Below are 14,996 nucleotides of genomic sequence, written 5' to 3' on the forward strand. Positions count from 1 at the left end.
TTGTCTCGGCAAATCTATGCTCGAACTTGAACACGTTCTTTTGCCGGTCTTCTTTTTGGGAGAAACGTCGTTCACCAGAATCTAGAGCCCATTGCAGGAGCCCAATAGCAAGATGTCACAGTCGGATCGAGTTAAAGGGGAGGCGAGCTTTACCGCGGAAGTACGATCTCCGAAGGGAAGCCGGTCCAATTCTTGGGATGCGGGCTGGGGGTTTCAGTGTAGATTGAGAGAAGGAGTGAACGAGTTAGGGTTTGGTTCATATGGGGCGATTCGAAGTGGGATTGGGCGAATTTGGAGGATCATCTCGTCGGGGATGAAGTCCGACATTGCAATTGCCTCTCTTTCTCAGGTGATTTGGGGAAAATGAGAGTCGAGAGGAGTGTGTAGTGGCTATGGTGCAGATCCATTTTTTTTTTAATTAGTTAGTAGTGAAAGACCATTCTACCCTTGATATATATATCACATGGGACCATGTGCTTGCCACGTCAGCAAACAGACGGAGCCGTTAGATATTTTTGACGGAAGTATCATGTTGATGTCAAAATACGTCTTTGGGTATCACATTGATACTTTTGAGAGTTCGGGTATCAAATTGGCCTTGGTAGCATAGTTTGGGGAAGGTTGCTGAATGTTTCTCAGAAAAATATCGGTTTCTTACTCTCTTACGAGGCTTTTGACTCTAAATGCATTATTGCATACAACCCCCCAAGAAGGATAACAAAGTCTCACTGCTTTCTCTATGTTCATACTTCATACACACCTGTTTCAATCTTATTCAAAAAGAGATGGGTACTCACATCTCTGTTTCTTAGTCTAACAGTGTATACATAAAGATATACATACATTTGAAAGCACAGAAGATACGTGTCAATGAATTTTGAGTCTGTCTGCATATGTGAAAAACGGTGTTACAAGCATCTTTAACAGGCTGAGTACATATAGGGCGAGAGCTCAAGTGGTGAGCAACAATAAAATGGATACATAATGCATGTATTAGTACCGTTAACGTGCCTCAAATTCAGAATTGGACATACCATTTACTGATATAATTTCTGATCCGTTTCCATCTATACCAGCCCTGACAACTTTTCTTTCTGTATAAAATGCTGGCTTTGTAGGTACAGGTAGATAAATGCTTTCATTTGTCAGCATAGATATGATATCTGATATGGTGGGCCGATCAACTGCATTTTCTTCGACACATAACAGACCGACATGGATGCATCTTAAAAATTGATCCTCAATACAAGAATCGGATAGTGTTGGATCCATTAATTCTAGCCCACGACCATCCTTCCACAACTCCCATGCCTGAAACAAGAGGAAATCGTTCTGGATATCAGAAATATTCAGTGTAATCAAAACTGCAGAGATTTTTTTGACATACATATCCTACTATATTGAGCACTCGATCATCGTTGTGGAAGCTGTTGTTTTTCCTGCCACTTATGATTTCAAGCATCATTACACCAAAACTGTAGACATCAGATTTTATGGAGAAAGTTCCTTGCATGGCATACTCAGGAGACATGTAACCACTGTTCCAAAAGAAAAACAAAAGCATGCATGTTTAGCAACAAATTGTGAAAGAAGTAATATGGACATGTTGTTCACTTACTATGTGCCAACAACCCTGTTAGTATTTGCTTGTGGTTCATTGTGCGAGAAAATCCTTGCCATCCCAAAGTCCGAAATTTTGGGAATCATGTTTTCATCAAGTAGTATGTTACTAGCTTTCAAATCTCTATGAATTACTCTCACTCTTGAGTATTTGTGCAAATAAAGCAATCCTTGAGCGATTCCTTCTATTATACTGAAACGCTTATTCCAATCTAGTAGCATCACTCTGGCTGAATCTGTTCATAGTTTTATTATGATAATCAATAAAGAAAATTTTGATACAAACTTTTCCTACAACGTACAAATGAAGTCAAGTATTAAGATTAAAGTAGGTGATCCTTACCAAACAAAAAGTAGTCCAAGCTTTTGTTTGGCATATACTCATATATCAACATCCTCTCTTCCCCATGAGTGCAAAATCCCAAAAGTTGAACAAGGTTCGTATGTTGGAGTTCAGATATTAGTATCAATTCATTCTTAAACTCCAATGCTCCTTGCCCTGAACATCTGGAAAGTCTTTTCACAGCTATGTCTCTTCCTGTCACTGACTTTCCCTGAAGAGATGTTGCACATTAATATCTCACTATAGTAACTATTAATATTAAAGCATTTGATTATAGTCCCCTACCCTATAAACAGGTCCAAATCCCCCCTCTCCAAGTTTGTTTTCTTCAGAGAAGTTGCTTGTAGCGGCCAAGACAGATGCATAAGTATGAACTCCTAAATCACTATGTCCCACCTTTTCATCATTTGGAAGCCCCTTGACATTAAAAGATTGATCAGATTGCACCAAATCAAGCAATTCCTTCTCAATCTTTTGCTGGCGTTTCCCTACTTAAGTTCATGTAGAAATTAGAACTAAATTTTAATTTGCGAGAACAATGTCAAATATGTGAAATTCTGTCTAATGCAATGTTCAAGGGGATCATGTTATGATTACGGGATTTACCTGAAGGGAGAAATTTTCTTCTTAGGAGAAAACACAAGATGCAAATGACCATTACCAACAGAGCACTAGCTATGGAAGTACCAATCCATATCCATCTATTAGTATCTGATACTTCATTGGCTGTATCTGCACTGTTCGTATCTGCATTTTGTGATAACAACTCGCTTAGCTACTGACATATCCCGGGGAGAAACATGTGATTAACTTGCATACTCTAAACTCGTATCCTACTTAACGTACAACCATTGGCCAATGCCTTAAAACATGTTGACACATGAAAAGTTCGTGTGAATAGAAAGCTTGTCGACACCCTTCAAAAAAAGAAAGCTTGTCAACAAATTTTTACCAAAAAATGTAATTAAATAGTTTATTAAACTTACCATTGCGAGATAACTCAGATAGGATAAAAATTCTTGGATTACTATAACCAAAGAGGTCATGCGAACTAAAGACCCAGTTTCCCACCCAAAATTTGCATCCAGTCTGATTATCGAAGAGAGACAGGAATCCAAGACAGTCACAATCTTGCCAACAAGCTTCCTTGCAATCGCTAAGGGTGAGACTTGTATTTAAATCATCCTCAGTTGCCTGATTGGATGTGAGTGATATGAAGTAACCATTGTTCTCAACAAATGTGTCACCAATATGCCTGCAACTGGGATAGTCCCGACTCTGGCACCCTTTATCAGTGTTAAAGCCATAACACTGATCTGCTGGTGCAATAACATTTCCTTCTAATTCAAGGAGTTGCCCAAATATGTTTAGAACCCATTCTGGTTTATGACTTTGATTGACACTAGCAGTAGTGTAAGTGAAGTAGTCTTCATTCTCATTTGAAACAATGCTAAACTCAAACCTGACCATACCCATATCATCATAAGGTTTCATAAATTCAAATTGCCCATCTCTAAAGATTCCACTCGTCCAATAAACCACCCCTCGTCGCTTGATTTTCAGTTCACGTCCATTAGGGTCCCAAACAAGGGTGAAAGGCCCTGGTGCTGGCCAATACACACTTGACCATGATGAAATCGACCAAATGTGGCCATTTCTGTGGTTAACTCCTACTTTCATGCCGGGCAAAAGGGTGTGTGTAGGATAATCAAAACTTTGCCACAGTACACGCTTCATTGATCCGTCAGGGTTCAGTTCTTGCATGACAAAATTTCCAGAATCCAATAGAGTTGCCACAACACTACTAATACTGTTAATACTGGTAGGTCCAGAAGCAGGGTAAAGCACCACAGGATCCCCACCTTTGTGCATAATTTTCAATGTTTTATTGACGTCCAATGTCAGAACTCCCAAAGGGTCTACTATTGGTGAGTATCTGTTGCCAATCCATGCGTGACTTTTACCTGTCTTCTGCCATGTGTTTAGGTAGTTCTGCCATATGGCTAGGTAGCTGGACTTGGAATTTGGATTAATTACATGGAAACCCAAAGTGAACTTCCCCTTTGCAGAAACTAAGAAACTTGAGGAATTGAGAGTGTCCCCTGGTTTGAGTGTGTCTGTTACTGCCTCATGACAAGTCCACAAGATTGCAAAAATGAGGAAGAGCAAGTTGAGACTGCAGATCACCGATGATTTAATTACGACAGCCATAAGTTGATGATCTACTGATTATTTTCTTAAAAGTGATGAAAACTACTACTGCTGAAAAAACTTGAACAATTAATAAATAATGTATATAGAAACATTCTCATTTTGATATCGATTATTCAGTACCTCCACCTTAGTATGTGTCCCTATAATGTTCAATGCTTGATTATCAACTGATCCACTAATCCTAACCGAAAATCAGATATAGACCCAAAGGCAGTAGAAATTACACAGTTGACAGTACTGGAAATATGAACCCTAAATCAGTCATAACAGAGTAACAGACAATGCAGTCCACTGTATAGTTTAAGCCATATTTCACACACATTACAGGCAGTATTTCTAGAGTATCACATTAAACTCTTCAAATTTATTGCTTACAGAGCCAATATTGTAGAGACAGACTAATCGACAATAAACAAGAGATTAAAAATTGAAACATCCAAGTGAGAATTACAGAGATAACATACCGGTTAGGTAATTGAAACCGCAATGAACTCATTAGCTGTGGTAGGATTTTGAGGGAGCTAGGAGAAAAGAAGGGGTTGGAGTGAAATTAAAAGGCTGAAACTTTCAAGATTTTACTGCTTTCACAACTCACCTAAACCTCTTCTTCCCACTTTCAACATCGACTGATCATCAAAATCAGGTACCCTTAACTTTTACCGAAAAACATGCATGCACAATCCTCTCTTTTGGTCAGGTAACTCCCTCCCTCTTCTTCTATCTGTTCATGGTCTGTCTCACTAATGAAGGTAATTCTCAAATATAATAACAAAATAAATAATAATGAAACATATCTGTATTTGATGGACCACTGCAGCACTGCTCTACATTGCCCACCAGGCCACCAGCATTGAAGTGGAAGGTTGCTGAGTTTGATTGGAGGACCATGCATTATTGATCGGTCATCATTTTGCTTCTAGACTTCTAGTATTGATGGCCCGATTTGGATGGGAATACGAACCCAGCCAAATACTAATTAGTCCAAGCTTTCACCATCGGTCAACCTTGGGAAGTCCCCACCTGCCCACCACAATTTGTGAAGTGTTCAAGTAAATCAAGAATAGAGGAAAAAGATGTGTTGCACTGTTTGTGGAGTTGTAGAGAAGCACGGAGAATCTGGAAGTTCAGTTTTTTAGCTGGGGTGTATAAGCAGTGGCGGGAACCAGATTTCATATCTCTGTTTCATCATGTTGCACTCACCTCTTCGATGGATGAGCTGGCGCTATTTAGCACAGTAGCTTGGTTAGTATGGAAAAATAGAAATGCTTGCAAACATGGTGAAGCTTGGGATGTGGGAGAGCATGTTGTGTTTAAATGTCACGCCCCGAATTTTGAATAACCAATTCAAATCCGAAACATGAATAATAACAATTACAAATAACGTTCTGAATTTTTTTCTCAGAAACAAACACACCTCACACCAGTCAATATTACATAAACCAAATCCTCAAGTTATTTATTACAGCACACTCTCACTAAACCAAATTGTAAGGCTCAAAAGAGCATAACTTACTTGTATTGCTGTAAATCAAATACTAATACTCTAAACCGCACGATCACCGCCCTGGTTCTCCTGACCTGTAGGATTATCCGCTACACCGTTTGAATAGTGTACCGGGATTGCAACAACACAAAACCCGGTAAGCTTTTTGAAAGCCCGTATGAGTAAATTTAAGAATTGCACAATTAAGTTAACAATTTCAACTCAAGTATTTCTTAGCATAAGTAATTGAAGTGCATAACGTCACTTCAAGCATCAATCAATTCACATCTCACAATGATCACTAAGAAACAACAAAACTTTTCTTATCAATTCAAGTTCCACTGAACGACTAAGAAAGAACAACCCCGCACTTTCTTTTACACTAAAAATATACCATGGGTGCAATAATACTATGTATCCCCCAAGAAGTATATTGTACTCAAGGGCGCAATAACACAAAGTCATCCCCCAAGCAGTACGTTGCACCCAAGGGTGCGATAACTCGCAGTTATATATCCCCCAAGAAGTACAATGGCAGACAGACTAGAGCTCTAACTGAATCGTAGCCTGTCACCTCGGCCGAGGTTCAAACCTACGATAATAACTGCCTCAATCATCAATGTGATAAGAGTACTAGACTCTATCATTTAATCAATCCACACGACTCAATTATCACACTTTACTCAATTACTCTTCATCAAAATCAACTCAACAATATACTATAATTTATATTTTTGAAAGAGTAATGCTTGAAACGGTAAATCAATCAAATCAATTCCACACTTCCCAAATGCCACACCATCCAATATATTTTCCACGTAAATATATATATATACGTAGTCACCCTCACAGGAATGACCACTAATACCAACTATAGTTCACAGCAACAAAAATCAAGAAATTCATTTTATAGTTTAAATACATTTTACTTACCTATGGACCGTAGTTGAACAAGTCCATATAATTTAAAACAAATATTTATTTTCTTAAAAACAATTTCCACAAATTCACAATTGAATATAAATCACTGAATTTCGGTTCGTAAATGAACCATGTGCGATTTACTCACCTCTAATCCAGCTGCGTCTTCTTAACAGCTCAAACAACAATTTCACGAATCGTCCGCCAAATCAATCCGTCGATCACCTAATCCAATATGATTTTAACTTAGCCAACAACTCATAAACATACTTAAACGACGATCCAACGGTCGGATCGAAATTAAACGATGATCCAACGATCGGATCTTCACAGATCGCCCTTAGGATCATCCTCCTAAATTATCACGAAGATCCAACAGTCGGATCTTCTTGAATCGCCCTTACAAACATCTCCACAAACTTATACGAAAATCTAACCACATGGTGTGGTGTGTTGGTCGAACTGCCTAGTCTAGAACCCCCAGGTCTAGAGTTCGAATCCCAGCTCCATCCCGTGGCCAGCAGATTTGAGGGACCTGGGTTAGTTAAAACACTTAATGGTTCGTGCGTCTGCGGTGCAGTGATTAGTCTGGCTATGTTGTGATACACTGCATGGGTGTGTGTGTTGGTTCTATTGACGTCTTCCACTCAAACAAAAACTTATACGAAAATCCGACTGTCGGATTCTCACGAATCGCCTTTCGAATTATCTTTTTACAATTATACGAAGATCCAACGGTCGGATCTTCGCCCATGACCACACAAAGTTACTGGGACGGTCATACAATCATCATATTAAAACTATGAGTCCATCGGACGGTCCGATCTTCACAGATCATGAATCGAACGATCGAAATCAATCGAAACGTAAAAATTCATAACTTAATCATACGATATCCAAAAATTTTGTATAATATATCGACAAGATCGTATTGAAATGTAGAATCTAAAAATGTACAGAAACTATATTTTTCACCCCCGGAGGTGGCCGGAAAGTGCCGCCGGAGTTAGGGGCAGAGCCGCCGCCGACCACCGCCAATGGTGTCGGGGCCAGGCTGCTCCTCTTCATCTCAAACAAGCTTAACCACTTTCCTAACTAGCATGAAGTCTGAAAACGAAAGGAATTGGTCGGAAATTACCTAGAACAGTTGGGTTTGGCCGGAAATTTTCCAGAAACCGGCGAAGCTCCGATCAATGTAAAAAATTCAACAACTCTCTTCGATTCCTTCTGGAGATTTGTTCACCAACTCAAGGCAAGATCCCCAGTTCAAGAATCACCAGAAATGATGGTCTGTAGCTCGAGATATCCGGATCGAAGTGTTATTTTTCGATCTAAACGGGTTGAGCTCCGATGGACGTGAAAACGATATACCCAGGTCCGGTACTTCTTGGTACTCGTTCAGAAAGTTGATGCGAGTCTAATGAGTCAAGAATCAAGAGAATTGGTGGCCTGTAGCGTGAGATATCGAGCTTGGAACCAAAACGAAATCAAACCGAGCGGAGCTTCCCGCCGCCGCTGGCGGCCGTGTCGCGGAGTAAGGCTGCCTCTGGCAGCTGCGTCAGGCCGAGACGAAGCTAATGGAGGTGGTCCGACTCCGTTTGGTGGCCGGTGGAGGGAGAGAGAGACCGGAGAGCCTTTGCTCTGTTTTCGGTTTCGGTCGCGCAAGGGAGAGAGAGAGAAGTTTTGTCTGCTAACTTGTTTGAATGGTTCTTCCACTTATGCATAATCATGTAAGATAAAAAGCACAGGTCTTTCTAATTATGTGGTTGATCCACTACCCCTTAAAATACGGAATACACCCAACTTGATCAAAGGTGTCTGCCACCAAATTTGCTTTGATAAAAAAAAAAAAACTAGGTTATTACATTAAAGCTAAAGATTGGCTATGTAATTTTATGGAAGCTAATGCTGTTGTCCAGGAGGTAACTCGACCTCCAGGTGGAGTCCGCCTGATCGACAATGTTTGAAGTTGAGCGTCGATGCAGCATGCAAACCCAACAAGCGTAAAGCAGGGATAGGAGAAGTGGTGCGAAATTCTGAAGGCAGTCTGAAATGTGCTTTGGTGCTCCCTCTTGCAGGGATACCTTCGGTTTTCGCTACAGAGGCTTTAGCAGTCCTTCATGGGCTCAGGTTGTGCAAACAGGAAGGCTTTCAAAGGATTGTGGTTGAAGAGAAATTTTTCCATACTACGGTCACACCACCTCATTTGTGTGACATTCCTATAAAAAACGACACGTGGACCCTTACTGTTCAGTCATGCATCTATATCTTTTTTGCCGTCTTACGGCACGTTTTCTTCTATATCACTCTGTTAATGCAAATCTTGAAGGACTGAAACACCAAGCTCTTCTATTTCCAGCATGGTTCTTCTACTGTTCTTAACTCTATCATTAGTCTTTATTTTAGAAACCTTTTGCTTCTTTTGCTATCCATGAACACCGCATCTCTATCAATTGTTAATCTAAAGGTCCATAAATGGGTCTGCATCGGGGTGTAAATTACTTGTGATTGTAGAAGATGATGGGATCTGCCAACACAAATTTTTAAATCCACCAAAGCAGGGTTTTAATTCCCGGTGGGTGGGGTGGGGTCGGTTGGTCACTATGGCCATGAGTCGAAGTGATCCAATTCATGCTGATGTTGTTCCCCATTTCGTCGCTTATGAGGTTGGAGGTTTCTCCCACCCAGGTTTATATGGAAGAATTAGTTTGATTTTCAAGTAAAAGCTGTGCCGACTGTTTTGGGCTCAAGTATAGTTATGACCTAATGATGGAAAAAACATTCATCCATCATTGAATTAATTAGATAAGAAAATATAACATGTTTGCTGGGCAGAGTTGCAGACTTTGTTAATAGGCATGCAATGGAAGAATAGGAGGAGTGGAGGACAGATGTAGACGACAAAACAAAAAAAAAGAAAGACGGCAAAAGAGAAAACGTTAGATGACTACACTTAGGTTTCCACGTGTCGTTTTATTATAGGGACGTCACACAAATGAGGTGGTGTGACCGTAGTATGGAAAAATTGGGGTACAATGAATCATACATCAGATCACAACCTTGATTTGGCTAGCTTTGTGGCTACATCTGCAGTATGATTAGCTTGACCAAAGATCCATTTTTGAGTGACGTTGCGAAGAGGACATCAGATGAAATGAAACCCAATGAAGAGAGGGTAAATTCTCCAGTTACCTTTCTCACTATGATTTCCCAGTGCATAGACAAACTCTTGGAATCACTTCGTAATATGATATTATCCTAGTTCAGCTAGCTGCAACGCCAACTTCAAACCATAATCCACAATGCCAGTAGCTTCGACTTCAATTGCTGAACTAGTAGAACAAGGTATCGTGGAACCAGCTAGGAAAGAACCGCATGCATATCTCGAATTGCAAATGACAGATTTTTCGTCGATTTATTGCATGATTGGGATTCCGACGACATTTTTTTCATGTCTCTCAGTACTATTCTCTGCCAAATGAAATTGTAACGTACCTATGGTGTGTTTGTGACTAGAAAACTCGCTTGTACAGATGAAAAACATGGTTTCACATTCATATGCAAAAAGATTTGCCAATGAGGAAAAGCTAATGGGCTCTTGACACTAAACTAAGCGATAATATTACGACTTTGAAAATTGACTTTTTTTTTTTATAAACCTATAAGAGGGTGTGCTTGGTCCAAAGGTAGATTAGTTCAACCGAAAAACTGAATTACACTTTTACAGTCTCAACACCGAGCATGTCTTTAGTCAATGCCCAAATCATTCGGATTGTCCAACAGGCCAATGAAGCAACATTATACATAATGTAAAGGTGATGAGAATATCTGTAATACCCCAAAAAATCCAAATTAATTTCCGTGGATTTTTAGAAATGATTTCACGATAGTGGGAGCGAGTACGAGGCTCGGAGAAGTTGTGGAATTAGTTCGAACAATTTTTATTCGAAAACTGAACGTTTTAGGGGAGGTCAAAGGAGTTGACTTTTTATACGTTCATAATTGGAGAAAACTTCCTTCATGAAAGTTGTAGAGCTCGTCGATACGATCTCGTGCATATGTGGAACGCAGAAAACGGAGTTCGTATGAAGGAGTTATGGCCATCAGAAAAAGTTTACATTTTAGTATATATTGATTTTTCCGAAAATTAATTCATAAATTCCAAATTCCATTTTTGGAAACTGTCGGTTCTCTCCTCTCTCTCCCTGCGTTTCGCCCCTGTCGGCTTCTCCTTCCTTTTTCTCCGTCGTCCGACCACGGCGAGCCGCCCCTGAGGACTGCACGGCTTCGCCTCGACTACCTGCAGCTGCTGGACGTGGTAGTTTCCACCGGCACGGGCCGAAAACCGGTGAATCTGAGAGAGTCCGATCCGAACTCAAAACCGAGTCAACGCCGATATCTCTCGATTCCGGCCACTAATCCTCATCAGACTTCTTCCATTGGCTTCGCCTTGACCTTGCGCACCTGTCTGTGGCAACCTTGCACCGCGGCGCGGCCTGTAGCGGCGGAGGGAAGCTCGGCCCGATTTGAGTTCGATTTTGAGTCAACGCCGATATCTCGAGTTCTAGGCGACCAATCTTCAATATTCTTGGACTGGTGAACTCAGATTGAGGATATGAACAAGTTTCATGAAGGGATCGAGCTGAGTGGTGGAACTTTTTACGTCGAATGGAGCACCCGCCGGTTTCTGGAAAATTTCCGGCCAAACCCAACTGTTCTAGGTAATTTCCGACCACTTCCTTTCGTTTTCAGACTTCATGCTAGTTACGAAAATGGTTAGGCTTGATGAGAGGAAGAAGAGCAGCCCGGCCCCGACACCATTGGTGGTGGTCGGCGGCGGATCTGCCACTAACTCCGGCGGCCCTTTCCGGCCACCTCCGGGGATCAAAAATATGGTTTCTGTACATTTTCAGATTCTATATTTCAATACGATTATTTTGATATATTATACGCAATTTTTGGATATCGAATGATGAAGTTATGAATTTTTAAGTTTCGATCGATTTCGATCGTTAGATTTGTGATATGTGAAGTTAGGACCGTCAGATGGACTTGTAGTTTTGATAGGATGATCTTATGACTGTCCCAGTGGCTTTGTGTGGTCATGGGCGAAGATCCGACCGTTGGATCTTCGTATAAATGCAAAACAGTGATTAGGGAGGCGATTCGTGAGAATCCGTCCGTCGGATTTGCGTATAAATTTGTGAAGATGTTAGTAAGGACGATTCAAGAAGATCTGACCGTTGGATCTTCGTGATAATTTTGGAGGATGATCCTAAAGGCGATCCGTGAGGATCCGACCGTTGGATCATCATTTAATTTCGATCCGACCGTTGGATTGTCGTTTGAGTATGTTTTTGAGCTATTGGCTAAGTTAAGGTCATGTTTGATTAGGTGATTGACGGTCTTCCTTGGGTGAGCGGTTTCGGTGTGTATTGTGTTAAATTGAAGACGCAGCGGGAATATCGAGGTGAGTAAACCTTACGTGGTTCATATTACGAACCGAATAAATTTAATTACTTTATTTTGTCGTAATTGTGTGAAAATATTTATGAAATAAATATTTGTTTTAAATCATATGGGCTTGATCAACGACGGTCCATAGGTAAGTAAAATGATTTAATTATACAAAATGAATTTCACGATTTTTATGCTTGAACTATAGTTGGTATTAGTGATTATCCCTGAGCGGATAATTACGTATATATATATTTACGTGGTTATATATGGATTGGTGTGACATGGAGATGTGTGATTTTATAATGATTTAAGTGATGTGAAATCGAAAACGTGATTTACCATATTCATTTATGATGATAGTGATTGGTGAAATTATATTGGAAATTTATGGATGACGTGGTATTGAGTGATGATATGATTGAGTATGGATTGGTGATTTTTGGAGTTGTATTTTGAGTACATATATATACACAATAATAGTACGTATCATGGTATTATTGATCCTATTGTGTGAAAGAATATTATGGTACTCGATTTTGGTTTTAGGGTCAACATAGTGACCAGTATGGGGGAATCAGATGCTCTAATACTAGGTGGATGATGGGCTACGATTGGTTGAGTTTAGGGTCAACATAGTGACCAGTATGGGGGAATCGGATGCTCTAATACTAGGTGGATGATGGGCTACGATTGGTTGAGTTTAGGGTCAACATAGTGACCAGTATGGGGGAATCGGATGCTCTAATACTAGGTGGATGATGGGCTACGATTGGTCGAGTGTAAGAGACGCCCCAACCCTTATTGGGTGATGGGCTAAGTTGAGTATGTGTATCGGATGTTCTAACCTATGTTGATGAACTACGATATTGATAATCATGTCGGATGCCATAACCTAGGCCAGGTGATGGGCTACGATTCAGTTAGAGCTCTAGTCTGTCAGTCACCGTATTTGTATAAATACGCTTTCGGGGTTTTGAGAAGAAAGATGTGAGTTTAGATCCCGTATTAATCTTTGATGATTTAGAGTGGTGATTTTAGTGACTGATTTTGGGGATTGTGGATTGCTTTGTGGTTGTTGTGATTGTTGGTTGTTTTGCTTGAGTTAAAAGAAATATGATTTAATAAATCAACCGTTCATTTCTTGTTTACTCATACGAGCTGTCAAAAGCTTACCGGGTTTGGTGTTGTTGCAATCCCGGTACACTATTCAAATTGTGTAGCGGGTAATCCTGCAGGTCAGGAGAATCAAGGCGGTGATCGTGCGGGTTAGAGTATTTGTTATAGATTTACAGCAATTGTAATAGTGAGGTGAGTTAAGCTCATTTGAGCCTTACAATTTGATTTGGTGAGAGTGTGCTGTAATAAAAAAATTTGAGGATTTGGTTTATTGTGATATTGAGAGGTGTGAAGTGTGGTTGTTTGTGAGAAAAAATTTCAGGACGTTATTTGTAATTTGTTATTATTCATGTTTCGGACTTTGAATTGATTATTCAAAATTCGGGGCGTGACAATATCATTGGATTTTTCAAATGAAAATTAGAAGATATGTTATTTCACGTGACACGTGTGCCTAAAGTTAGAGTTTTTCCATCAATGTTTAAATAAAGCAAAATGTCAAAACCTTTTGAATATTACTTTTTGTCCTCATATGAATAAATTGTGAAACGGTGATAAAAGTAGTTTGTGCCTTACCATTACACTGATATTATCTCAACTTAACCACTTATACCAATTAAGTGTTGGGTTTTATTTCAAAAGAATTCAGTACACATGGATGTAAGCCGGTCCTTATAAGTTTTTTTTTTTTTTGGTTACGTTTCTAATCCTGAATTTTTTTTTGGTCGATGAATATAATCTAGAATATTTCCTCTCTCCGGCACTTATTATTATTTTGGTCAAACAAGTTTGACTTTCAAGTAAAGTACAACGCTCCCAACAGAGTCAGTGAAGTAGAGGTAGAAGTGTACAAGTGATCTCTTTCTGAACATTTGAAAGCTGCGAGTGGCCGGACAGTCTCACACTCTCACCGTCTATGCTTCCCTCACTGGAGTCGCCCGCATCCTATCCCAACCCGACAAGGTATCAGCTTTTGTTCTATTCTGCTCCAGAAATATCAAATGTAATACCCAAGGAGAAACTAAATTAATAAATAAAGTTCCAATCTTTGAACGATTTCAGCCTAAAGCTCTTAACTTTGATGCCCTCTTTCTTCACAACTGATAGTAAATGCTGTGCTACTGTTTGCAGTTTCCTCTATTCTGTATTTGGTTAACTCTGTTTATTAGTTGTTATTGATTTGAATATGAAAACGGGGTTGGTGGTTCGTGGTTGTTTGAAACTTTGAATCAATAGCATTTGTTTCAATTTACTATACTCTTAAAGATAAAAAGAAAACAGAAAAGAAAAAGGAAGTCGTGGGTCTGAAATGTTGTAGCTGTTTGATGTTCTTGCAGAGTCTAATGGGGTCTAGATGGAAAGGGAAGGGCTCAAACAGTATTGCAGCTTCAGGCTCATCTAAGGCGATCGGGTTCTTAAGGATTGCTATGTCTGTGCAGTGTACTTTTCACGGTGGAAGCAGAACAAACTAATGAGATTAATGGGGTGCTTTGACCGAGAGCCATCATTACAATGGAGAAAGATTAGCAGTGTTTTAGTTGAGTATGGAGGAGGCCTTTTATCTATGCTATTCTGTAAAAGGCCTAAACAAAGTTGAAGATAAGTTCCCCAAGAATGATAACCAGCTTGGCATTGCGTGAAATTCTGAAGAGCAGTATTCTTATAAGACTTATTCTCATCTTAGAGTGAAAAATTGGGATGCCATGCCCAGAATTATACATTGCACTACTCAGGTCACTGGACGTGTTGTGAAGTCATTGCTAGTTCTTGATATCAGCAAGTTGGTCATATTGCAGACTCTCCATCATGTATGGAGATATATACTGTTGAAGAGTCATT

The 14,996-nt window shown here is 39.8% G+C and overlaps 1 protein-coding gene across 2 annotated transcripts; it reads right to left on the bottom strand.

Moving 5' to 3' along the window:
- Positions 1-861: 861 nt before the first annotated feature.
- On the bottom strand, positions 862-5,022 carry LOC133728642 (G-type lectin S-receptor-like serine/threonine-protein kinase CES101). 2 transcript variants are annotated; one of them, XM_062156065.1, is made up of 8 exons: positions 4,642-5,022; positions 2,950-4,086; positions 2,570-2,710; positions 2,249-2,451; positions 1,964-2,174; positions 1,619-1,856; positions 1,388-1,538; positions 862-1,311 (listed from the first exon to the last, which is right to left on the bottom strand). In XM_062156065.1, exons 2-8 carry the CDS (start codon positions 3,833-3,835, stop codon positions 1,003-1,005), a joined length of 2,139 nt encoding a protein of 712 aa, XP_062012049.1. In that variant the 5' UTR covers positions 3,836-4,086; positions 4,642-5,022; the 3' UTR covers positions 862-1,002. The 2 variants fall into 2 exon arrangements, with proteins under 2 accessions (XP_062012049.1, XP_062012048.1); XM_062156064.1 differs by having other exon boundaries at positions 2,950-4,139; positions 4,642-5,019.
- Between the last annotated feature and the right edge of the window lie 9,974 nt (positions 5,023-14,996).

This window comes from Rosa rugosa, chromosome 2, assembly GCF_958449725.1.
Source record: "Rosa rugosa chromosome 2, drRosRugo1.1, whole genome shotgun sequence".
Lineage (NCBI taxonomy): Eukaryota > Viridiplantae > Streptophyta > Magnoliopsida > Rosales > Rosaceae > Rosa > Rosa rugosa.

Excerpts from the sequence above, each read along its gene's own strand:
- LOC133728642 (XM_062156064.1), bottom strand. The coding sequence starts at position 4,673 with ATGAGTTCATTGCGGTTTCAATTACCTAACCG. Across the intron at positions 2,175-2,248 it reads GATTTGGACCTGTTTATAGG|GGAAAGTCAGTGACAGGAAG; the intron begins GTAGGGGACTAT and ends ACATCTCTTCAG. Across the intron at positions 1,539-1,618 it reads AACAGGGTTGTTGGCACATA|TGGTTACATGTCTCCTGAGT; the intron begins GTAAGTGAACAA and ends CTTTTGGAACAG.